This window comes from Gymnodraco acuticeps, unplaced genomic scaffold (genome assembly GCF_902827175.1).
Source record: "Gymnodraco acuticeps unplaced genomic scaffold, fGymAcu1.1, whole genome shotgun sequence".
In the NCBI taxonomy this organism is placed as follows: Eukaryota; Metazoa; Chordata; class Actinopteri; order Perciformes; family Bathydraconidae; genus Gymnodraco; species Gymnodraco acuticeps.
In genome coordinates, this window is record NW_022989980.1 from 510060 (window position 1) to 537728 (window position 27669).

Consider the following 27669-nt stretch of genomic DNA (forward strand, 5'->3'; position numbering starts at 1 on the left):
TTCACAATGCAACCATATTGTTATTTTTAAATCAATAATGTCAATAGCCCAAAGCAACGTGTCAAGTAAAAAACAGTGGCATGATTTAACAAATGCAATAATTGCAAACATACTTCAAATAAACTGACAAGTGCAGAGCAAAGCCCCCGAGGCGTTTCTGAAAAGTTCATAAAATCAGTGTTTATATAATTCATTTCTCACTATGTCTCGCATTTCACATCGAATAATGGAGTGTTTATTCAAATAGTTGCATATAGCACGCTGTTACTGCTGGTATCATTGTAGAGCTATAGCTTTTACAATGTTGGAAAATAGTGTAAAGTGATTTGTTTTTTTTCTAAAGATCTTGTACGTTTTTTATCTTCCGAGGTCTCTGAGGACTTTAAGGACTCTTTGTGTAGTCCACTCCTGAGAGTAAATTGCCGTGGAAGCCCTGAGAGCCGGTCTGAAAGGGAAGGCTCACCCTGACTGGAGAGGCTGATACAGATATTACAACCGGCTCCCTGGGTCTCCTTGTGCCTGATGGGACAAAAGTCCAATATTAACCATGAAAGTCAAACTTTAAAGGACATACATCTCAAAAATGAAAAGATCCTAGACCCAGAAAAGACCCTGGATGGTGGTGATACTGCAGCTGTGCCTACATGAGATCACAGTCCAGTTATTCCATGCTAAAAAGTGCATCCATGCCTTGGTATGCAAAAATCAAATCTCCAGAGGTCATTGAAAGCATCTTGAGGAAACCAGCCGAGTGTAGCCCACAGCAAAAAAATCTACAGCTTTTGAATCTGTTTACATCAGTGTTCATGGTTTCATCATGTAAATAAGGTTTATGAACCCTAGTTTACGACATATTCAGCAGCTTCATTTAAAGACCGTTTCAAACATGTTGAGAGGAAAGAAAAACAAGGCAGAAATGTGGAGTTCAGCTTGAAAATTGATGTTTTTCCTCTGGAAATGCAAACACATGAACTCCTCTGAATGGAATTGATTATTAGTATAGGGATTTTTGAATACCCCTGTATCTATAAATGAAGGTTCATTTTCATACCGTGTATGATGCAATTCAATACCGTCATTAGATAAGAGGCACACCTGTGAGTCTGTGACAATAAACAATTTCCTTGTAGACCAACATGACAGATTATAACATTTCAAATGAAGTCCTGCACAATTTGTTTTCTTGCATTTTATGCACTTTCAAGGAAACCCCCCTCGAGCACTTATGTAGGCTATCACTGATATGATGGGGAGTGGAAACAAGATCGACTGCTCTGCGGGAAAAATGGAGATACGGAGCGTCTACGAGGTTTATCAGCTCAAAGGATTTCACCTACCTGACCTGAGGAACGGCCACTATCATTGAAGCTCACAAGTGAAATAATTCCTTTTGTTACTTATCAAAAATGCTGTGAAACTTTACTCCTAGCTGCTTATCTTCATTTAAAAAGATATCCCATTCATTTAGATCAATGAGTTGCTATTCTGGGGCGGAGGAGAGTGAAAACCAATGTATGAGGAGTGTCTGTATTTAAATGAGTAACCTGAAGGAATAGCTCTTATCCAGACCGCTCTGCTCGGTACACATGTACTACTAGTGCCATCTAGTGTACAGAGAGAGGCACTACTGCAATATCAAACCAGACTGATGTTTTTCACCTTTCTATTCATTTTCAAACTATGTTACACCTACTGTCCTTTACTACATTTACTCAAATGTAGTCTATTTAAATGTAACCTTGGCTGCATGTTGACATGTTAAACAGACTGGTCATCAGACTGCAATCATCAACACATTTTATCTGTAATGTTGCAGCCATTCCGGTGACCTGATGGTTAAATAAGCTCTCCCTGTACTGTTCCTGCTACAGGCTGGAGGCACAATAATGTCAGCCGTCATCCTTCAACTGCTCCCACTGTGAGAGGCAGCATGGCACAGCAGTAAACACTCGCGCTGTGTCAGTGGCTGCAGGCGACACAGAAATAGTCCTCCTCTCACAGGACGTGGCTCTCGCTCCATCTTCAGGGTCTCTGACTCACCAACCAAAGGAATAGCACGGCCGTAACGGCTGCTGCAGTAGTAGCCTTTCATTATTTTAGTAATCTATAACAATCTCCGTCCACCATATGGCAGGCAAATCGAAGGGCGGCTGAACAGAAAAGCCAAGTGTCTGTTTAGATTTTATGGAGGGCTGCTGATTTCAAACTAATTTCAAACTATGTTGACACCTGCACAAGGCTCAGGAAGATGTTTGCTGGAGTAAAGAAGGTGGCGTTGGTGAAATGCTGCAGGTCTTGTTTGTGTGTGCGTGTTATTGTGTGTGTTTGTTAACCCTCTATGGCAAGATTAGGCTGTGTGGTTCACGTGGGTGTCGACCAGTCTATGGTGTAGACAGAGCCAGGCACAGTAGGCAAGCCTTGCTGCCGGACAGCTTCCTCAGCTTCCTCAGCTTCCTCAGCTTCCTCAGCTTCCTCAGCTTCCTCAGCTTCCTCAGCTTCACACACACACACACACACACACACACACACACACACACACACACCACACACACACACACACACACACACACACACACACACACACACACCACACACACACACACACACACACACACACACACACCACACACACACACACACACCCACACACACACACACACACACACACACACACAACCACACACACACACACACCACACACACCACACACACACACACACACACACACACAACACACACACACACCACACACACACACCACACACACACACACACACACACACACACACACACACACACACACACACACACACACACACACACACACACACACACCACACACACACACACCACACACACACACACACACACACACACACACACACACACACACACACACACACACACACACACACACACACACACACACACACACACACACAAATCCAATCTTTCCCCCCAACACACAAACTCATCAACATAACACATGCTCTAAAGAATCAATCCAAGTCAGTGTAACCCTTGCACACACTCCTCACTCTGCAAGCTGTGGTGACAGACTCCTCTATCTGCAGTTCTGGGCACGTCACATGCTAATGTATTCATCCACCCACAGCAACTGGAGCAGCAGTGCTCTTAAGTACAGTCCAATCAGTCTCTGGCCTGCTAATGGCTCCAATCCAGTCCCCTACAGTAGCTTTTTATTTCTCTTCAAATGCCATGTGGTCGAATGTCCCTCTGAGCTGCGACAGCCCAACAAAATGACTTTGAGGCAGGAATGCTTCAATTTTATTATCTCAACAGTAGAAATCAATTAACAAAGGAACCACATTTCGAGGTGTTTGTACGTTTAATTTAGTTTTTTGTCTAATTTTCCAGAAATGTGGTGTTTAATCAGTGGCTCACCCAACTTAAAAACCACATTGCCTACAACAAAAAGGACAAATAAGGAGGATATTCAGTGAAGAAGATTTCATTTTTAATTAGTACATTGACTTTTTCTTAAAAATCTACTCTATATTCAGCATAAGGAAGGCAATCGACAACACCAAGACAACGGAAGAAACAAAACATAAGCAGTGGACATACCTCAACATATCACAGACAACAGTGCTTTAGAGAAAAGGCAGGGCAGATACCGTAATATATACAACGCAAAAAAAATTCAAAGCAGCAAATCCCCAAAGACAGATTTCTATGCAAATGTAACACAGTGTAATTATTGATTGTCAAAAATGTGCATGTACTTAAACAATTAGTATACATTCAGAGTGTCTTTGCAGACCGAGAGCCCTTTGGGTAATGAGGGGTTCTGAAGCAGCGTTTTGCTCTGTCCTTAGGTGCCGGTGCGGATGGAGGGCAGTTTGTCTGAATGTCCTCACTCTGCAGCTACAGTCCGGGAGGGAAAAAACAACCAATTTAGCTGTGATACCACTCGGGATCAATATGGCTTCATCCACGGCAGAACCGAGGGGGCAATAAGATGGCTGGCCCGAGAGTTCCTTAAATAAGTGGGACAACAAATAGAGAAGGCACAGGCTGGACTGACCCGAGAGCAGGAGAGGAGAGGAACTGGAGGAGAGGAAGAAGAGGAGTAGAGGAGGAAAGCAGTGTGGCTGCACAACATACAGCGTTTATAATCGCCATTGCAAAGTCACGTTGAGCGCTCAATATATCGTGAAAGGCTTGGACACTTTATTTAGTAAGTATGAGTCAGAAATTGCAGCTTAAATGTAACTCATTGGTTGTGTTTTTTGTTCTAAATAGAAGAAAATGTAGGTTATTATATGTTTACTTTTTGCAAGTAATATTGTTTTCGGGATATTCACGATATTGTATTTTGCATATTTTCACTGTGCAGTCCTAGAGAGAAGAGGAGACAAGGCTAGAGGAAATGAGGTGAGAGAGGAGGAGAGGAGCTTTAAAAACAGCACTGGCACGTCTTGGAACCAAATAACGAAAGAAATGTAAAATATAATAAAGACATACTGATTGATACATTTGATACTTAATGCAGTACACAGAACATGTTTTGAAAGCAAAGTCCTTACTGTTAAACTGTTGAAAAAGAGGTATGTCTGCTGAAAAGAAGAAACCAAAGCACATTCAGTACAAGTTTAAATCAGACACACAACAGAGGATATCTACAATAAGAGAATATAACAGGGGAATAATGATGCTGCACTGAGCTCTTGAGTTCAGAACTCAAGAAAAGCTGATTATACGGAATGTTATACAAATGAAAAATGTTGGTCTTAAAAAAAATACCAAATAAGCTTCCTGGTATTACCGTTCATATTCTTTATATGTTCCATCATGTTTACACATGTAAATAGAAGACAAATGTGCCTTTTTTTTTATACAGAATTTAGAAATTCACAAAATAAATAAATTCACTATGGCCTTAAAATTGAATCTCAATGGTATATTATATGTATATATCTATCTATCTATATATATACACAATATATAGATCCATATATATTCCATTTCATATAAACAGGATTCAACCCTTGGAGCCTCTGAAACAAGAGGCTGATAAAACCTTTTTTTTTTTCTTTTACTGCATATTATTTCTCTCTGTTTGCGCCTCCAGTCTGCAGCTCCAAACAAACAGTTTTGATATTGGACCGTCCTTGGTGAACAGAAAATGCCCATTTCCATAGTAACACAGTGTTTTAAGGCCAGGGGTATTAGAGCAAATGCATACCTTTTCTTTTTATATAAAAATAAATGAGTCCTTAAAAGTTAGAAAGTCTGAAAAGCCATTAAGTCCGCTTTTCATTCCATGAAAGAGTCTCGAGCGGTTTGAACTTCCTTTAAGGCACTCTTCATTAAACTCTGAGATGTGTTTTGCATCCACTTGATAGGACACTGTGACACAGCATCCACACTTGTATGTGGTTTATTTTTGAAAAACACACATGTCCTCTGCACGATCTTAGAAGTCTGATTTCATTGCACCTTTTTGGCATTCAGTCCCCGGTTTTGGTTTGTCTGGGTTTCCTCTCTAAACATACAAGTCCATTGAGATGTAAGGTAAGAAAATAACTAACTGGCACATTTGGTGGACAGGAATCCCTGGTATATCCCATGGCTGTTCTCCTAGAGCAGGGATTTATGTGAGTGTGTGTGTTTCTGTGTATTTGTGTGTGTTGGGGTCAACGGAAGGTAATCCGATATCTGAAAAGTGACTTCTTACAATATCCAAACACTCCCTTGATTATTCAAAATTAGGCACATGGTCACAAAATATGTGAGTAAACAATAAATCCTGAGGCTGAACTGACCAACCTTTAAGAGCAACATGATGCAAGATCCCTCGCTCTGACCTTTGATCCGATCAATGCGGTACCAAAGGAAAACATTGTTGTTAAAATGGATTCAATTGTTGTTTTTGGTTCAGCGTGTGTCCTGCAGCCCTAAGCCTCTGCCGGCTCTGTCTTTATCTGGATAAAGTTTGCCGGCAATTGGACAGACAGTGGCAGCTCCTGCAGACATTTAATTCCCTGCTCGGGATGCAGGGACATCTCCCCTCGCACCTCCAGCTCCTCCACAGGGGTCAGGCCCTCCCCGGGGCTGCTGCTCTGGGAGAAATGTCCATTCATTATAGTTTCGCTCATAGCCTCATGGCCCTGGCTTTGACTGGTATCAATGATCACAGTCCTGTACTGCAGCTCTGCTTCCCCTATCTCAATCTCTTCTTTCTCAAACGTATTTGCCGCCAGTGATGGATCACCGTTCACCATGGAATGGAAGTAGCTGGGGTCCAGCATCTCCTCTTTGACCTGCATCCCACAGAAGTCGCTGGATTTGAGCACCGTGGCGATAACGGTGCCGGGCTGCTGTGCCACCATGGTCTGCCCGCAGGTGTTTATTGTGACAAGGCGAGGGAGGCCGTTCAGGTGAGAAGGGGTGGAATTCATGACTCCTGTAGGGGAAGTACAACAGGAAGAGGTGGTGGAGCCCAGACTGGTGACCAGGAGGTGCTGAGGGAAGCCATCCTGCAGGCTGTTTGCTCCACCTGTGAGAGACGCTGCCTGGATCGTAAGCACATCTTTGCTGCCTGCTGTGGAGGAGGGCAAGGTGTGGAGAATAACCCGAGGGGGGGAGGAGTGGCAGGACTCCCCGTTGGCCAGAACAGTGGTGAGGGGGATGGACTGAAGAGAGCCGGAAGATGTCAGGACCATAGGAACTGATGCAGGAGCCCTGGAAAGACAGAATGCACCAAATATGTAACCGTGTTTCTTCCTCTTCGCTGACGGAGCGGTTGTAATTGAATATTCAGTTTGTATCTTTGAAAATATAGACAAGGATTATGTTGTAATGGAACTCTAGTGAGAAGCTTACCCTGTGTTCCTAAACAGCAGAACTAACGCCTTTATTAATATAACAAACAGCGTCGTCAGCTGTACGGCAGAAGTCATTATTCTCCTTGATTCCTAGCTGCAGTCAATGTTTACCAGCTTTAAAAGCCTGATGACTGATAATACATTATTTACACAGGTATAACATCCTAAAAAACTAAGAAAACCAAAGAGTTCACTTAAAACTTCTCTGACATCCTCAACATAATCTTTACAAAGCTGGAATGTACTGCAGGCTACTGGATTAGATTAGAGTACATATAACAAGTGTCTTGCTGTAACTATGTCCATCCTTCTTCTTCAAAGGTTTAAGCCAACAGTTTATCTACATTTCTGGAAGCTGACAAGGTTTCAACATGGAATTGAATTTCCTTTCAAGTTGCAGCCATTAATAGGAGGTCGACATGGGTTGAGTCAGTCAGTCATATGATGGCATTTTCAAGGAGAAGTGCATGTGTGTTTGTGTGTGGGCACCATATTCTATTAATTTTGTGTGTGAGTGAGGGGTTCACGAATTTGTGAATTTCCAGGATAAATAAGCTTCACAGAGCAAACACTATATTTATGCTTTCAAAGCATCCTGTTGGTTCTGAACATATCCTGTCTCATGCTTTTGAGGTCTTAATAACTTGACTTAGACTTGTATTGAATATCAACTAATATTGATATTTGACTGTTGCAATAATTGGAAAAATGTACTGACGAAATGCCACCAAAACGTTTTTAAGTATGACTACATGCCAGTGACGTCTGATAAAATGTTTAAAGATGATGTCTAAATTAGTTTTTCTGTAAACATAGTTCGCATTCACATTATGGATATCAAAATAAAAAGGTTTTAAACAAAATATTCTATTGCTTTAGTAACACTTTAAGAGTACTCCGCTCTGCATCAACCAAACGGCTTGCTGCACCCTCGCTGCGAAGGGGACCCAAGTTCCCATCAGCAAAAACATGTGGGTTTGCTATCCTGGCTCCAAGATGGTGGAATGAGCTCCCCATTGACATCAGGACAGCAGATAGCTTACACACCTTCCGGCGCAGACTGAAAACTCATCTCTTTCGACTCCACTTCGAGTAATAGAACTACTAACAAAGCACTTATATACTAATAAAGGACTGGCTTACCTAAAGCCAGTTGAGTAGCACTTGAAATGTTGTTGCTCTATGAAACCTGATGTACTTATATGATTCTGTTTTCTTCAAGGTTGTATTTTGTTGGTCGAACGCACTTATTGTAAGTCGCTTTGGATAAAAGCGTCAGCTAAATGCAATGTAATGTAATGTAATGTACTAGTGTTGTAACTGTTCATAATTTTTTAAACAATACCTGGTCTTAATCCAAAGTTTACATCATCCGCCTACTTGCACTTCTAAAGCTATATACACTATTGAGTGATGATACTTATAAGGTTACAGATGTATGAGTGATACACTAGAACTATTTTTTAACAGAAACTAGTGTCTTCTTGGGTATTTCTGTCACTTTTTCAATCTCCTACCTCATAGAATGATCGTGGATAATCGACCCCTGGAAGGACTGCAACATGTGGACAGATTGAAGAAGTTCAGTCTGTTCTCCATTAGCGTCCTGGTACAGATATTCATCAGTGGGCTCCTTCTTCATGTGCTTCACTGAGACTTGGTGCTGACCGTGAGCCCTCCCGTGCCCTCTGGACCCTCCGCGGACCACAGACCGCCCGTTGGTAGATCTCTGGTTCCCGTAGCCGGAGTGGGCATCAGAGCCCGTGTCGTCGTCCTCGATCACCACCAGATCAGCCGGCATCTCTTTGAACTGATAGACCAGCCGCTGCCCCTCCACTTTGGCCAGGATGCCTCTCTGATAGTAGTACCTAGAGGAGGAAGAAAAGAAGCTTGTAGCGACTAAACTCCAAATGAAACAATTCCCTCGGAGGCTAAACTAGACCATGCTTACAGAAAATATAACAACCAGTCAACCCTCTTTGTCATTTCACAAGCACGGCACACAACAGGTTGAACACATATTTAGCAATTGCCAGAAAAAACTAAAGCAAATGTGTGAAATGTTAACAAATAATGATAATAATAAAAACCCAAACGCAGCTAAATCAGCCTTTTGGCTCCTACAAAGCTGTTTAGCCCATTATCATCATTCAAATTCAACATCTTCAAAAAGCAAATGTGTTTATGAACTTATCTGTGGAGTCATGTCATGTGCATGAGGACAAAGCTTTAGAAAAAAGAGCCTGTTTGTGAGTTTACCTGAGAGCTCTTCCCATGGTCTCATAGTTCATGTCAGGCTTGTTCTTGTGTTTTCCCCACAGCTTTGAAACAGCCTTGGAGTCCACCAGTTTAAAGATGCCCTTCTCCCGCTGCGTCCACTTGATGTATTTGGGACAGGTGTTCTTATCCTGCAGTAAAGCCAGAAGGAATTCCCACAGGTAGATCGTGTTGCCTGCAAATTAAAGTGGGAACTAAATTCAGGCATGTTGTTAACAATCAGGCACATCAGACATTCATGGAGGGGCCTCGGAGCTGTGGTATAGACATTTATAATTAATGTAGTCATTTTGAGTCTTGCTTAAAAAATGTATATGGCAGCTGTAGGGTTGCAGGAGAAACTATAAGCATTGTCGTATCAGTTGTATGTGTGCACATCTGCCTTGGAAGGGATTAATTATACCAAGCCTGGGAGTATATTACTCTAATTTGTGTGATGCTTTAGCCAGAGGTGGTTAAAATCAGCAACGCTCCCGGTATCCGCTTGAATCCCAGACACCGTGACAAGGTGATGTAAATGTGCGCAGCTGAAACCCCCCCCCCCCCCCTCGTTGTGTCCCACTATATTTGCAGCGAGAGTTCACATGGACTGTTTTCGACCGCTTCTATCGGCAGAGCACCAATGTGCCCTCCAGACTGCAATCACTTCTGTTTCCCTGCTAAACACGGCATTGTGAGATCCGCTCATCCATTAACTCGCCCAGCCGGACAGCAGGGGTGGAGGACTGCTGTTTGCACACTCCACTGGAGGAAACAGAGCGTACACAAGAGGAGAGGAGACCTTGATTTTTATTGGCTCATTACAGAGAAGCAGACAAGTTAGTGAGGCTTACCTTTGCCCTCTTTGCTCTTCTTCCTGAGTGGCAAGTTTGGGGTGGTGATGGGAGAGCAGGGACGCACGGCCCGCGGCTTCCGCACTGTGATTCAAATAAAGGCTTGAGTTATAAGTTGAATGGTCACAGTGGAGTCCTATAATTACCTACTAGACTGAAGAAAGAGTACAATGTAACAAAGGAAAAATAACGTTCCCAATCAACCAAACTGCATTGTTAATTATAGGGAGGGAAACCTTATTTTTTTCCTGAGTATGTTTATTTATGATATCAAATATAAGTTTCTAATCAGTCTGCAAAAGACTGTGTAGGAAGGAGTATCGGTCAAACCAACTTCAAACATTCAAAATAGTCAAAGCAGTTCAAGTCCGGTGTAATTCAAGGTTAGGTTAAAGCTATTTTCATGACAATAACTTCAATGAATGTTATTTAACGTTTTTTTCAAGTCAAGACAAGATCTTTTACAAAAATTGACAAGCTAGTTTTAAAGACTGCAACTGTAATCATGGAAATTATAAAACGTTCTTGAAACGTAATGGAGAATGCAGTTTAATTCCGTTTTTTTTATTTTTTTTAAAGAGAACTGCAGCGTTACCTTTGTTTTTCTTCTGAGGTTTTAAGGTGCACTTTTGGGGTATCTCATCCATAGATGAAGTGTCCTCATCCATGGACATGTCCAGCCCACCATTATCCATCTGGTCAGGCCTGAGAGGAGCGTATGTCAAGTCCGACTCCAGCAGAGTGCCGTAAGTGTGAACTACACAGAAACAAGAGATAAAGAGAAACACAGACAAACCATGAATAGACTATCAAAATGGATCTCATGCTCAAGATATGATCATACATGCAGAATAACTTACTCATGCGCTTCTCGTCCAAAATGTTGTTTGGAGACTCCATGTTAAGAAGAGCTGCTGCAGCTTCGTTCGTCTCCATGCTGTCCTCTGGGCCAGAGACTGAAGTTTCTGTCCAACAGACGACAGCAAATGAATCTAAATGAAATAATCTAATAATATGTTTGTGTCATTGTCTGATACAGTTAAAGACTAGTAGCATTACTACCAGGCTCCTTTTAATCTCTTGTTCTTAAATGAGTTTAAAGGTAACATCACAACCAGTTTAACATGTGCTCATGTGATATTTAATAATGAAACATTACAAATAATGAACTCTCCATGATTTACTTCCCCAGGGTCCATTATATTTTTTCTGTTTTGTTTTTTGATGTATCTGTTTGTCAGCAGAATTTTGAGTGTATCAGGGGTCACAGGGTACATACTGTACACACTTTATTTTTCACTTAAGTTAGCAGCCTTGGCAGAGTTCTGCACCTAAGTGCCCCTTTTATTCATTATTGGAAATGTTGTCCTCACTATATGCCGAGTTGTAAGCCTGGATGCAAGGGAACTTCTTTGTACTGACTCAACGTAATTCATTAATTTGAAGTGTATCAATTGAACAGTGTCTGTATTTCCTTATAATTAGATCACATAGTTCTACTTGGAAATGATGGACTTGTGCAACATACAGTGGATCAACATATCTTTCATTGACTTTGAAAAAAGAAAAATATTTAGGGGTGAATTTGGGACCAAGTGTGTAGACTGAGATTTATGTGGACATCCACATTTGAAATCATTGTTGACTGAAGACTAATGTATTACATGTGCACTAAACAGAGACCAGATCCCTCTAAATAAAACTAAGTGAAATATATTTACCTGAGAGGTCGACCCCTCCCACCAAAATGGACTGTTCCTCTACGACATGGAGAGTTGTGTCCACCATGATGCCGTTGGTCACCTCGTCCGACTCCAGGCCGGAGTAGACCTGCAGCAGATCGGCTGAAGGCACCTGCTCAACGATTACTGCTGGAAATACTGACGGGTCGTCCAGCTGAACAGAGAGAGAGAGAGAGAGAGAGAGAGAGAGAGAGAGAGGAGAGAGAGAGAGATAGAGAAGAGAGAGAGAGAGAGCGAGAGATAGGAGAGAGAGAGAGAGAGAGAGAGAGAGAGAGAGAGAGAGAGAGAGAGAGAGAGAGAGAGAAAGGTGTGAGACGCTGCAACACAGGGAGGCAGGGGACTGACTGGTCTCTGCACATACGTATGTGTAGATGCAATAAAAACACCATTAATTCCTCCACTACACATCATAAATGCAATGTAAAACCCCCAGATGACACCAGATTAATGTTATAACCAGATTTGCTCTCTTGTCTTTATTGCCTTGAAAAATATCATAGATTCATACTCAATTTCAGCTAATGTGGAGGCACATAGCATGGAGGAGAGCTCATTTCTATGGTGTTGCAGCGGTCCTCCGGGACCCGCTGGAGAGGACAGGAACCAGCTGTTTGATTTGGCCTACTTCTCCTGAGAAGTTAATCTTATGCTCAGATATTATATAAGCCCAATTGAATGTTAATGGATCAATCATGAGTTGCAGGCGAGCACACCCTTCATCATGCACTAAATGTGCTTTGGGAATTGTAACCCTGCCGACTCATTTCAGAGATGGCTCAGCCTGATGCAGGAGGAGCCGGGGGACACTGGGAATTACTGGAGCTCGGGTCAAACCATTGAAACAACGGTGAAGCCCAACATACTGGAGAGCTCCTCACGGAAATAAAGGGTCAAGTGTGCTTACTGATGCGCTGGGTTCGTGTCAATGGGGCCTAATTCAGTCATGTTGATTTATAAAACTCTCATTTTGGTGTTTCTTTCTGCTTCTATTAGCCTACAGCAAGATGTGTTCATATTTTGATTTCAAAGAGTAGAAACAACATAAAGTCAAGTTATTTGTTTAAATATATTGGCTTTATAATCTGAAGAGCTAAGTCACCCTCTGTCTGTTTTGGTGTGCGTTTCGGATAAGGAAAAACATTAGAGGAAGATCAGAAACAACAAAGTTTCACGCCATAATCATAGCTTTTGTTTTCGATGAAAGGGTCACTTTGATGCAGAACAACTAAGAGTCACTACCAGCAGAGGGCAGCAGACTACACTTCAAAGTTTACTGAAATAATAACTTTTACCATGTGAGTGCCAAGAAACAGTTTAGTTTGTTTCAAAACCACACTGAAACAAAATATAATACAAATGTTCAGTTACTAGAACTATTTCAACCCATCATGATTAAGAGAATCCTTTGAGAATCCGTGTCCAAACTAAAGTTAGATGAATGCATAACCGGGAAAACACCTTCTTGATATCATACTGCGTATAATCAGGGTGTAACTTACAATGCTGCCCTAAAAACAACAACATACATCATCTAGAAAACTCTCATATTTAAAACACTCAATACAACAGCAGTTAATAAAAACTAGCCTCCTCAAATAAACATTGTATGGTAATAGTCTGCAGATCAATTATGAAAATACTTTAACAGACATGACCTTATTAAAGATGGAGCAGGATAGAGAGAAGGTGCAGTAGGAGGGACATGAATAAAGGCGTATCTGTCTCTTTACACAAGTGTCCATTGTTGGTTTGGACCTCTGGGGCATACCAGGTGTCTGGGCTTTGAGCCGTGGGGGTGGGAAGAGCGGGCAACGGAGCCCATGGACACATTTTGGCTACACTTTAACCAGTAGATTAACAAATCAGCTCATTATTTGGACACTGTGTTTAAAAGGTTGGGCCTGTTAGTAATTTAACACACTGTACATAGTGTAGCTGTCTGTGATGGCTCCACAAGAGGTCTACCTTAACTTTGAAGATCAACAACAAACACTTAATGGCATCTTGCTAGAAAACCCAAAGGGGCTAATAAAAACCGAGAGTTTTGCTTTGACTACAGTCAATGTCTCCCTGACATACACTGGATATTTCCCATTAATAGTAGACATGTTATCAGATAGCTAGACAGGGAGGCTACTGTGTCTCCTTGTCTGGGTTTGAATGATGTTTGCTGTCCTTGAGTGAGAGTCAAACATGTGTGTGAGTAGACAGACAAAGGCATTTTCACTATTGGTCTGCTGAGCTCCTGAAACAGCAGCACCTCCCACCCCCCCACACAGAAAGTCCCATACAGTTTGCTGACAGAGCATGAGACGTCTGAGGCTGCCGTTTCTGCTGTTGTTTTGATGTTAACTGGGTTCTGTTTATGCTGGGAACACCTTCAAACTAGCTTTTAATTGTCATTTAAACCAAGTGTGGATTTGAAAAGCATGTTACGTTGTGGAAGATTTTCACTGTGAAAGAAAGAGGTTTAAATTGTGATAAAGAAGGGCATTTAGGACACCCGTCGCTAATATGTCTGACAAATAATTTTGAACATCATAAACTGCTTCTTCCTCTTTGCTGACTTGAATAGTGTTTCTAGTAGAGGAACAGTAGCGATAAGAATCAGGCCCATTTGCATTTCTGAGTTCCCCATTCTGACTTTGAAAGCAACAGCATCTGTGCAAGCTGTTCCCCCCCACACCCCGCTCTCTTCTGCTTTACCTGCCCAGCCACAATGAGCCTAACTGTCTGCACACTTTCAATATCCTCATTATACCGATTTTTAGAAGTGAAGAAGCCCCTAGCTAGCACGTGAGATATTATCATGTCCTTCAAACGTAGGAATCCTTTCTTTCTCTTGTATTTTCAAATGACTTTTTGATGGCTTCTATTGTAGTGCTGAAAATCACAAAGCTAAGTCATTACTTGATACAGCTTTGGGAGCTACTTATTGACTTAAAAACCAATACAGCATGGCTAATCATTAAAGACACACTCTATGATTTCACTGAGCACCAACAGCTTTATTATGGCCAAAATAAATCTTTACAGCAGCCAGCAAACACAAGATGGCAACTGCAGCAGTATGTTTTTCCTTTTTCGGGGGTTATTTGCAGGACCTGGTAAATAGGGGCATAATGCTTACATAACAGGCTGAGTGGGTGCAGCAAGGAACAAAACTGTAGCACTGGAACAATGTAAGACCTTTAACTTAGTGGAATTATCCCATCCTTTACAAGCTGCCTTGTAACTGGTCCATCAGGTTAGGCCTGAACTGGAGCTATTCAGGGATCTGGTGACAACTTGTCACTAGATACACACAGACAAAGATACCAGCACACATAAACACAGATGCATCTACACTTACAATCAATCCTGCTCCACAGGATTCAGACACGGTTGTGGGGATGAGATAACTGCAAACCTAACCAGGCAATGAAAAGACATATAGATTAGGTTCACACAGAATACACACACAGTAACCTTTGTGTCACAAACAAATTCATCGCCAAGCCCCACCCTGTGCCTCCCACGCACCCTAACCTCGCTGCAGGTTTTTCAACGTTTCCATTTCTGTCCCGGCCACCCACACTCCTCTTCCCAGACCTCCATCCTCACCTCGGCCGGCCTCGTACCCCAACATGTTGTCGCAGTTAAAGATCACAGGCTCGGAGCCAAAGCTGATCCTACCTCAGTTACCATGTTGTTTGCACACATTTTGTTTGCCCTGCTCTGAGAAATCGGACATTTATCCACTATATCTAGATCTAAAAAAAGATGTGCGGCCCAACTCTGGTCTTGTAATTCGAATTATAAAAGATAGTCTCAAAGTGTTATGCATAAAAGCAACAAGAAAATAGATTTTCAAAGATGATGTAACAGTTAACTTGGATACTTATAGTTTAAAGAGTATTTATAGAAGTCCTACTATAATAGTTTTTCTTTGTCTGTAGATATTCAACAGATTATCTTAAAAGTACCAGACTCTATGAATACTTTAAATGTGGTGTCCCCGTACGTACCTGGTTGATTTCGTCCATCCCGTTGCTGGCAAATTCGAATACGAGTTCACTGGGCTGCACTGCAGTGGTCATGTTTGGTTCAGAGGGCAGCGAACTGCCTAAAATATCCTGGCTCCTCAGCTTCACCTCACAAAATGGCTTCCCTGTCGACGTCCTCCTGTTCTCTAATCTGTGCGGTTAGCGACCACGAGCAGAGTTTCAGAGGAGAGCTGTGGCCCAGGTGGGAGCAGCCTCGTCCCTCTCTGACACGGAGGCTGGGTCCCGCTGCGCCTGGAGCATCTACACCTGCAGAGACACACAGGGATAGAGGCGGAGGTCAGGAGACATATTAGATCAGTGCCATTTCACTGAGAGTCAAGAGAGGCAGGGACAGCAGTGCAAGAGTGCTTGTGCAAGGATAAAAACCCATATCATTGTTTTCGACGAACAATCCAGACCAACAAAACTATTCAATTGACTATAATGAAGAACAAAGATTTGTCTTTTTGCTTGAAAAACATCTTTCAAATCAATAACGACAGTTGCCAATACATTTTCTTTCTTTTGCCTGATCAATTGACTTTCTGAGTTGTAAAATAAGCAAAGCAACACGTCAGCTTACAGTCAGGAGGGCCTCAGTGCACAACTGATCCTGATTTCATCACAAATGCCTCTAATTTCATAGCTGTGTCTCCGTCCCTGAAGAGAAGACACCCCTCAGCACACACCCCTTGATCATGAGACTCCGGGGGCTGACATTGTGATCACATGAGAGGGTCCAAGCCAACCCTCCCTCCACACACACACACAGAGATCACTCGTCTGATGATGCTCTGGAAGCCCCTCTGTGTTGACCCTCGGGGAGTTACTGTGATCACAAGCAGCGGGGGAGGGATGCTGGTGGTCCTGTCGTTTGTTGGTGTGTGTGTCTGTTTAGGTGTGGTCCCAACAAGCCAAAAGACAGGTTTCAGGGATGAATGATGGGAGGGGCTGAGGAATAACTGAACACCCCCGGGCTACAAACCCCCCTCCAAACTCCTCTTTTCCCAGAGACCAAAGAGCTGGCAGCAGTCGAGAAGTAAGAGATGGCAAAGTTTAGTGCACCCCCTCAACACACACACACACACACACACACACACACACACACACACACACACACACACACACACACACACACACACACACACACACACACACACACACACACACACACACACACACACACACACACACACACACACACACACACACACACACACACACACACACACACACACACACACACACACACACACACACACACACACACACACACACACACACACACACACACACACACACACACACACCACACACACACACACACACACACACACACACCACACACACACACACACACACACACACACACACACACACACACACACACACACACACACACACACACACACACACACACACACACACACACACACACACACACACACACACACACACACACACACACACACACACACACACACACACACACACACACACACACACACACACACACACACAACCATCCCTGCTTTTTCCGCTGCTGCAGGGTGGAGATCATTTGCTTTGAAATGCCTGTGTGAGTGACGAGGTTGCATACCAGGCCCGGTTGTATTTTGAAGTTTAGGTAAAAGTAGAGGAGGTGATAAAGGAGGACTGAACTTCAGAGCAGCTTGTGGGGCAGAGGGGCATTTTTACGATTTAGTTAATCTTCCTGCTGAGCGTCCAGACAGAATAGTAACATGTGGCCGTGGTCTGGAAAGCACCGCTTTGGGAGGCAGAAGAGACAGAGAGATGGGCAAACTAAATATTTTTGAAGGCTAGTGTTTCATTCCAGTCAGCCCCTCTTGTTGTCTTTGCTGGGCAGTGTCCATGCCCACCTCTGCCAAAGCGGGATGCTGCTGCCATCTGTCTGGAGCTTTTTGGTGCCCTGATCTTTTTGGCATGTGTTTGTGCTTGGAGAGTGTGACAAGCTATTACCAGACTCAAGCAGAAAGGAAGGGGATGTATTGCATGGGGCTTCCAAATGGAGGAAGATGTATAAATAAAGGAAAAACACTCTCCATTTCTCATTTCAAATGGACCACAAACACATTTACAGCGGATTCCCTTATCTGCCCTCTCTAAAGACCAGGCACCCCGTGTGGGATGAGGTGAAAGTGCAGCTTCCTGTATCATATAGGATCTCTCTGAAGTTGCCCTGCTTAGCTTGGCTGCCTTTTTTCCCACAGAAGCTAGAACACCAGGCATCCTCTGAATAAGAGCTTCTTAGTTCCTCTTTTTCATCACAGTTGTGTTTTGTTTTTTTAAATGGACTTTTATGAATCTGTTAGTGTCAAAAGGTCAGCTTATAAGCCTGCAGGCAGGACTTTTTTTTTAAATGATGAACATTCAGTGCTTGGAGAAGTCTTTTATTGAAGTGAATGTTGGAGGCATCCCCTCACACATCACAGGGGATGAGTAATGTGCTGGTGTTCATGCCTTTGAAAGCTCTCAGCTTTTATTGAAGAGAGGAACCTTGTCAAATTTGGAGTCGTTCTACAACTCACTTAGGACCCGTTTGTTTACAAGCAATAACAGCAGGCCTCTGTGATCTGGCGTGAGGACATTTTTTTTACTGAATTGAGTTTCCTGTTTTGTATTGTTATTAGCTTTCCAATCTGAGAAATCTATCATGTATTGTAAACCTGTCAATGTTTAAATACTTTTTTCAGAACTAATTATCAACATCCACATTGACGGCTTAACGGATTGAGATGACAGGATTGAGATGACAGGAAACAGACCACCACGACATCAGATCAGATAAAGATAGACGTAAACAGTCAATCTTCTGCTCTCTTGACCTGTGTTTTGTATTTTTGTCCAGTTTACTGTCTGTCTGTGTCTTTATGTTTTCAGTTGTATTCATACAATATCAGCCAGTGTTTGCATTTGTGTCAGAGCCTCATTGATCTGAATGGCCCAGTTGGCATCATGCTAAAAGCAGACAGGAAAACAAGAGAGCCAGCCATTAGTCGGACGCAGCCTGCACATTATCCCTGAACACATGACAACAGCTGCCTTGTCCCAGCACAGGGCCGTGGTTGTAAGAGAACTCACTACGTCATGAAGAGGAGAAGAGGAGAAGAACAGCAAAGGGAGGGATCTTACGACAAAGTTCAATGCGTATTCGTCCACGGAGCAAATAGACTGCCTGTGCCTCATGATGGGTGGGGCCTGACTTGAGTATGTTAGTGTGGTTAGTTTCCAGGCAGGGCATCCTGGTTAGTGACCCAGAAATCTACGGCATGAAATGTGATAGTTGTGTCATTCGTTTGAATCCATGGCCGGGGGGGCTTCAGCTTTCTTTTGGAGAAAAAAAAAATCCCTATTGCTTTCACTGTTAACAATTGAATTAAATCAAATATTCAAATTCAAAATATTATTGTCAAAACGATATACAAAGTCAAAGTCCTACCTAGCTATTTAATAATGTGACCAATGATTCATTTCAAAGCAGCTTTAAATGGTTGTTGTCACTTTGGGAGCAGTTCAAGAAGCTGTAAACACAATATTAATGTATTCTCACCTTGTGAAGTTGTGATGGCAAACATGTCAGCACACATGGAGCAACATTAGCATTCTTTTTTTTTGTCACTTTCATTTTGGCTCTGTTTTGGTCTCCATCAACTCCTCTGGGAAATATCTGACTGTTAAGCTGCTAAATGCTCCACTATGTTGACAGGCTAGTCATTAACTATGTCTGTAAAATGTTTGCTGCTAAGCAGGAAGCTGACAGTGAGTTTTTTTTCTAGTGTTTTGAGCTGAAAACAGCAGTCAGCAGAGTCTGGAAACAACTCTGATGAGAGCCAAGACAATGAGCTAAAAATAATTTTAAAAAAAAACATAAATCTGAGGGGAACTGCAGAGTTGGGGATAATTCTCTGGGGCTTCAACTCCTTTCACATTGTCCTTTGATCCACTGCTAATATACAAACACTGATAGGCGCAGATTTAAAGCAATCCTGAAAGTTTTTTCACAATTTTGTATTAAAAACATGCAATTGGTAGTCAACTCCTTGGCCTCAGGAAACATGTAGAACACCAACGAGCGATTGTTTACATTATAATTTAATCCAATTATTATTATTATAAAATTAACAATAAGTCCAAAAGAGTATCACTAATATGGAGAGCTGATAGCATTGCTACATTCTGTGACCATGGTGATTTTATCTTTTTATCAATATCCTCTACTCTAGCGATTACAACCGTCTGTCAGATATGGCAGGCGAGTGAAGCAAACACTGGCCTACTCCACCCTTACAGCATGGTGACTGCCAGTCGCAATAACAACCAATTAAAGTCAGGATTCATGAACAAATGGAGCATTCCCAGAAGGCCCTACTTCCCCCGCTTAAGTCTCTTCAGCTGAGCTCATTGTTGACCATGAAAGGAGGTAATTTAAGCCAATTGAATGACTAAGCAATGACTCACCCTGCATGTGGTGAGTGCAAACATTGTGAGATGCGAGAATAGGACCAGGGCAAACTTTACTTATCAGCCATTTTCAGCTCAGGTTACAAATATGCCGATTTGTTCAGGTGACATGACGTTCAGCAGAGCTCTCGGGAGGCTGTGATTCAGCAGTCACAGGACTTAAGATGTCAGAGCACAGGTGCTATTTCTGGTATTTAAATTATTTTCCCACACAGGTGACTGTCAGGTTAAAACTGACAGAGACAGTGTGTTTACCCTTCATCATGCAGGCTGAGAGACACATTTCAGTAAGAGGAAACCTGAAATGAGTCCTGTGAAGGTTTCCCAACTCAGCGATTCACAGAGACAACGGTGTGCAAGATGGCAGAAAATGTGTGGGCTGACCACTACCATGTTATTGAATGCTTGTCAGCACAGACATGCTGTTTTTGCAAGATCCATTGGGTTCCTGTAAAGGAAATGACTCAGTGATATGCAGCTCCAGCTCACTCCTGGAGCTCTGTGATAGCATAAGTGGGCATCAGAGAATACTGGTCATCATTTCTGAACAGCAGTTCCCTTTGAGGTATGTTTTTGTACAGATGCCATTAAACCAGAATGTAACAATAGCACTTTTAGCGCCAAGGAAAATGCCTATAAAACACAATTATAGCAAAGTAAAAACATGGCTAGTAAAATAAATGACAACGTATGCATGTATTTCCACTGCTCCTATATTTTAAGATAACAAAACAAGGGGGCAAAGTGTAGTTTAAGTACTAAGTAATAAGACAGTAATTAAGGAGTTGCATCAACGCTATAAGCACCCCGTCACCACCATAAAAACTGTTTTGTATACAGCATTTTCTGAGCATTCTACATTTTATTCACTACCCATCGTTGCACAACACAACAAGTCTCACCATGTTTCAAACTCCGCTGTATTGAGCTGAATAATGGAGTGCTTTGACTGCAATCCTGAGGCCACACCAGGCGTGTTGTGATAAAATGGCAGAGCCGGGTACAGAGGAAGGCACAGACACTGGCTAACAGCTGCGAACACAAGGCATCAGAAACACAAACGAGAGGGCACAGTGCGTCCGAGCCTGTATTCTTAAAGTAGGAGTCATTTGGCTCAGTCGTGCCAGGGCCAAATGAAGAATGAAAGAAAACGTCACCTCGAGCCCGGGCTTTTAGAACAAGAATGGAATTTAATCTCATCTCCTGCGAACCTTGTACTTTTCCACTCAGGCTCGAGGCTCTCGAAGGACTCATGCCTTACAGTTGTTTGTGCCAACTATTACATTGTATCTTTCATACTTTGTGAATGATTATACATTAGCTTTGGTAGAATAGTATTGACTGGAGAAAAGGGATGGTTGGAAGTTTAGTAACAGTGACACCGTTTGAGAACTGTCTCTAAAGACCATATTCCATTTCACTGTCAAATCATTTTTGTCCAAATATGTAAAAGGCATGTTGTCTGCTGAGGCTGCTCTCATACATTCTCTTCTCACATGCCCTTAATTGTAGCACAGCATACTGGACTTTCTTGTTTCAGGGCACACAAAAGACATAATGCAGCCTTCAGAAGCTGTGACAAAACCGGGTAGAAAAAAACACCCACAAACTGACCTGTGAATCTTGCAGTCACAGGAACAGCATCACTGAGCAGTGGGTTTCTGCTGTTTCCTGTCTGTTAAACCACACTCACAAGAAAACTTCTTCCTCTGTGTAAGAGTGGAAAGTTCTCAACTCCCCCTATTTCCTTCTCAAAAACATGCTATTACTCTCATAGATGTGAGGCTTGTGACACAGGTAGCATTTCCTACGTAAATAATATAGAAAGATGAGTGACGTACAAGATATAAAAGATAAAACAGTTTCTATTTGACTGTTTTAAGATCACAACACAGTTTGGTATCTGTTATATATTTATATTGTTTTAGTTCTGCATGCAAACTGATTTGATTTGGACCCATAAATACAATACATGAGAACAGCAAGCTGAAAATCTATTTCTAAAGTATTGACTGCCAATTAGATATTCTTATACCTCCTGACATTTTTAAGCCTGCTTCACATTCTCACACAGGTTTTTTAATGACAGTGATGGTGAATCTAAAGCATCACAATAGGCTTCTAAGAGCCACACCTGCCACTTGCAGACATGTCTTCCCCACAATGCTGACACAAGGCGTGCAAACACAGACAGCATAACTAACCCCTCACCCACCCACCCACCCACAAACACCCACAAACACACACACACACACACACCCCTCATTGGGCCCCATGAGTCACTTTTGCAGTAATTCTCAGAACAAACTAAGTTCCTGTCACACAGTTTTCACTTGTAGATCAGAGTATATAAATATCTGAGCAAAAACTGCACTGTGTGCATCTAGACCAACCCCGCTAACTTTTTTAACCAATGAGAATACCCGCCCTAAAGCACGTACAAGCCATTCATAAACAATGTATTAAAATCCCATCTGTTGAATTAACTTCTGCTCCTAGTTAATATAAAAAAACAATTAGCTTGGAAATGTCCTCATACAAATCCTTCAAAACAGCACGTGTCATTAACTTCCATCTTGACTATTAATGCCTTCTTACCGGAGGAACCTGAAACTCGCTTTCACCACAGAGAGGCAGGTTTTAACTTAACAGATGCAGCCCATTTGTCAAAAACTACCCCCAGCGGCCTATTTCTATAATGTGGCAACAGGCCACATGTCACTGATAGGAAGAAGCACCGAAGTTGTGAAAACATGACAGGAAATTGCAGCAAAGTTTCAGAAGAGACATCTGCACCCTCAAACATCACATTGATGCGCTGTGTAATGTCCACAAGGCTGAGAGATATATTATTAGAGCATCTGAACGTTGTTAATAAGATGTAAAGAAAGACACGTTGCATCAAAGTGCCATCTTTTCAAAATCACCACTCAAGGCAAAACAAATATAAAGTCTGAGGCTTTCCAGCTGATGTAAACTATGTTCTACATTTTAAATAGTGAAAGTAGAGAAGGATAAAAACAACAACTCTGACCCTGAAATAGTTTCTTAATTACTCTTTGCTAACAAATTAGATAAAGAAGATTATTTAAGGATGATAAGAATCTTTTTAGCAAAAACAATTGAACAAAACAGTCACTCTAAAACTCCAAAACAAGACGCTCTATATTAGATACACCAGAAAAGGCATGTGAAACAATGCTATTAATCTATTTTGCTGCTATATTACATATTTTTTTACACTTTTTCAAATGTTTTGACAACGCAATCAGAGCCTATACGTGTAGAGAAGATCCATTGTTTATAGATGTATTTCTTATCAATTTATTTGTATATTACAGATTTCTTTTTAAATGGACACTGTAACAAACAGCAGCAATCTCATCATGACACTGCATTGCCTATTAGGAAATCACACAGCATCCAATGTATCTGGAAGATTTAAAAAAACAGTTTTTTTAAAGTGGACCTCTCATGCTATATTTGAAACATATATCGTTGGGCCATATCTATATAAAACATGTCTGTGCATTTTTTTTTTGAAAATACCAAACAGATCATGTATTTTAGCCATGCCTCATTTCGCTCTATTTGCTCTTTTCCAGCCATGTTTTTGCAAGGGCTGATTCTATGGCAAATGAGCTGCAGCTGACCACGCCCCCCTGCAAAGGAGGGGGGCGAGGCACGAGCGTCATGTTACCATGCTGTTACCATGCTGTTACCATGCCACGGCAACCTCTCATTCCCCTGATAGGTGGAAAGTTGCCCATATAGGCAGAGCTCCTTGTTTCTGACGTCAGAACAATTTCAAATCTGGATCATTCTGTATCAGATCCGTTGCAGCCCCGTTTTTAGAGATTTGGGTATGGAGGAAAAGAGAGAGGGTTGTGTTTTCTGACACTTGGTGAGTTCCCTGACACACCGGGGACACATATTCATGTATACAAGACGTACAAAAGTGTATTTTGCATTATAGGTCCCCTTTAAGTTCTAAATGTATATGTGAAAACAATGTGAACCTGCTGATGTTACCTTATTACTCCTATTGTGTCTTGACTCAATTGTGTACATTTAGAAGCACAATGATTCAGAGTGAAACACACAAAAGGTTCGGATAAAACACATGCAAGTCTGTGCGTGTGTGTCAGTTGCCTCATGCTGCCCTGCTTAGGCCTTTCTTGCAGACATATTTGAAATGCTACTCTGCTGTTGTTTTGGCTGCTGTGTGCGTGGGAGCAATTTGATGCATGACTAGACTGGAAAAACTGAATCCTCTCCTTTTTATAGTGCAAGCAAGCAGGCATTAGACATGTGCAGGATGCTGTAGTCAACAGAAGAAAAATAACTCTGTAAGATCGAAAAGAGACGCAAGAGAATCATATACAAACTCTCTCAGAACATCATGACCAAAGCTACATTTAAATCCTGAAGGGTTTCTTAAAACAGTGCTGCTATGCTGCGTGCCTGCTGCTTCTTCACAAACCCATCCCTGATGTGTTTTCATTCATTCCAAAGCTAACATGTCATGGCACAGGTGTACTGGCAGCAGCAAGAGCAACAGAGGACATCATACCAGAAACATAGCAGCAGTGTACTCTGAACAAAGCTTGAAAGAAAAACAAGGACAACGACACTCCTCTTTCCTTATTAACTATAAACCGCACATTATTGCCCTCGACAGCAGCCATCAGTTTATGCAACTTCCCACACCAGCTTATTTTCTCAGAGGGAGACTTCCAGTTGGAGCTTTTGTGCTGTATGAACTAGAAAAGATACCAGCTATCCTTGCAGCATATGTTCATATGGAGCACTACTATCAAGTGGTGGAATGTAACTCAAGTACTCAAGTACTGTACATAAATTGGGTATTTAGATGCATTTTTGCTACATTATACTTCTAGTCCACTAAATGGCATAAATGTTACTTTTTAATCCACACAAATATTTAGTTTTTGTGGATTTATTACTTTTTTACTTTGCAGATTATTTTTATTAATACAAAAATTAAAATCAGCTAATAATTAAGATATATTATCATTGATAAAGCTACCCATTCATATAACTTAATCAAAGCAGCCTTTTTCCAGCTGCAACAATATTTATCAATACTATAATGCAACAATAGTTATAATCAAGTATCGACAATAGGTGCTTTTAACTATGACACTTTTAATATAATTTGATGCTCACACTTTTAGTAAAGTAACATTTTGAATGCAGGACGTTTGGTTGTTGCAGAGTATTTGTACCCTGGAGTGTTGTTTCTTTTTCTTGAGTAAAAGATCTGAGTACTTCTTCCAACGCTGCAAAAAGTCAGAGTGAAGGTGGGGACTCGGCAGGAAGCTGCATACCAAACAGGTCTGGACACAAGCAGGGATGTGTCCACCGGAGTCAGGCATGCAGAGATAGGGGATACAATCACGCAGAGATTAAATAATGTCTCTGTCTTTTAATAGACTTTGGTCAAACTCTTGTTAAAGAAATAGTTCTGCATTTTGAGGATTAAGCTTATTTGCTTTTTTGCCAAGAGTTAGATGATACAATCTATACCCTTAGCATAGCAGCCAGTAGCATAGCTTAGCATTAAGGCTGGAAATACTGACATATAATAATTCCAATACAGTACAACAAATTACACATATCTATCTATCTATCTATCTATCTATCTGTGAGCTTCCCCTTGTTTTCAATGCTTAGCTAGAATAACTGGCTGCTTGCTCTCTGCAATAAAGTGACGTTCTATGTTAAATTAATTCTTTAAATCCACTATAAACACTGTCTGCTCACAGTATGTCACACAGTATATTTGTATCTATTATGTATCATAAAGCGTCCTCTGTGGAAAGAGGTTAAAAACCCTCTGATAAATGCTAATTTGCAGCTTTAGCAAAGCTGTTTTTAAGATTCCCTCAGATCAAGCATCAGATTAGCAGCTAATAACGACTAAATCAGCTCTTTCCATCTGATCCCCCGTAAAGCCTCGCAGATAGGACCACTCACACCGAGACAGCTTATAGCACCTTGAAGAGAGCTTATCTGATTTCACACACTTGGATAATAGGTCAGTGTGGATATCACTGGCCAATGTTTCTAATCTCAAAGCCAGTAAACGTTATGCCTGCCCCGTTCCTCGATCTAAGGGCAAAGAAGAAGAAGTGCTGAGTCATGACGTCAGCTGCATACTTTGAATAGGTACAGAAACTGTTAGGCCATCTGATTGAACTAACAAGCCTAAACTACAACTCCAGACGTCATGACGTATGGTTGGAGTGTATGCTTTAGGCATTAGATCATTTTTTGTTGCTAAAAAGGTGAAGAAAAATAGGATTACTGTACTTATAGTGCATTATACATCAAAATAATTTATATCCGCTGCTCTAAACATTAATCAAATGGTTAATTTCAGCTGTTTGGAGAAGTGTTTGAGCCTGTGCAGGAAGCATAAGGACAGTCTGGTCAATATTTGAGAAGCCTTTATGAAACACTGGTTTATGACAGTCATGCGATGAGGAAGGTGCAGCACGGGGGCAGGAGATTGAGGACAATAAACGTCCTGTGTAAAGCGTCAGAAGTCCAGTCTGGTTGTAAAGGAAAATATTTACATGGTATTATTGTTTAACCGTATTAATGATCTGTAATAATTATTTGTGGGAAGTAGAACAAGGGGAAAAAGGTAATAAAAAAGGCCCTCTACAAGGGGGATACAGACATTAATGACTTATACACAAAAACCGTGGCTTCAAAACTACTTTGACTGAAAAGGCCTGACAATCAGCCTCTCGAGGGGCCGGGGTTATGTTGTTCTGACGAGAATCACAATGCAAAAACGCAAAGGTAAACAAGGAGTGGCTGTTGCTTAGGAACACGCAAAGGGAGAAGGCTTGTAGAGTCGACTCTGTGGTACAAGACAGAGGTGGGCGTCATTCCACTCAGAAAAGGCCCAGTGTGTATGTGCAAGGACGCATGTGGAAGACAGAGCACAACAAGTATAATCTGACAAGTGAATGGCTTTTTTTTAACTGCTTCTGCCTGTGTAGTAACTTTCCTGGTGAATTCAAAGACATTATTTGTAAAAGTTGACTTAATGAGAAATTGGGAAATGAGATTATTTAATCAGCACTACTATTGCAAAGTTGAATATACTGTTATAATGTCAGACACTTTTAATAATAGTGACATAATGTGAATATAGCTTCACTAAAGACTGAATGAATAGTTTAACATTTGGGGAAATGCTGTCTGCCAGCACCATAGATCTTATTAATCACCATGTTATATTGTTTGTGTAATCTGTAGAGTCAGACAAACAGAATGGAAAACAAATAACCTTCTCTTATACCAAAGATTACGTGTACACACCTTTCAGCTTTTTTATGCGTAAAACAAACAAGATAAAAAAATGTTTTACTTTGGAGGTACTTGATGATTTGTTATCTTTGGACAGAAGGTTAGCTCTTTA

At 41.5% G+C, this 27669-nt stretch overlaps 1 protein-coding gene across 5 annotated transcripts in view; it reads right to left on the reverse strand.

The window, feature by feature from the left end:
• Positions 1-3272: 3272 nt before the first annotated feature.
• Positions 3273-27669, reverse strand: part of elf1 (E74-like ETS transcription factor 1) — a 39502-nt gene continuing 15105 nt past the window's right edge. For 2 of the 5 annotated variants that reach the window (XM_034211782.1, XM_034211781.1), the window contains exons 2-10: positions 15711-15995; positions 15056-15112; positions 11683-11857; positions 10822-10953; positions 10557-10718; positions 9962-10045; positions 9111-9303; positions 8369-8719; positions 3273-6708 (exon numbers count right to left, since the gene is read on the reverse strand). In XM_034211782.1, the coding sequence (XP_034067673.1) occupies positions 5922-6708; positions 8369-8719; positions 9111-9303; positions 9962-10045; positions 10557-10718; positions 10822-10953; positions 11683-11857; positions 15056-15112; positions 15711-15782 (2013 nt within the window). In that variant the 5' untranslated portion in view covers positions 15783-15995 and the 3' untranslated portion in view covers positions 3273-5921. Of the gene's footprint in view, positions 6709-8368; positions 8720-9110; positions 9304-9961; positions 10046-10556; positions 10719-10821; positions 10954-11682; positions 11858-15055; positions 15113-15710; positions 15996-16311; positions 16411-27669 lie in introns of those variants that run through there. The other 3 variants (XM_034211783.1, XM_034211785.1, XM_034211784.1) reach the window with 3 other exon arrangements.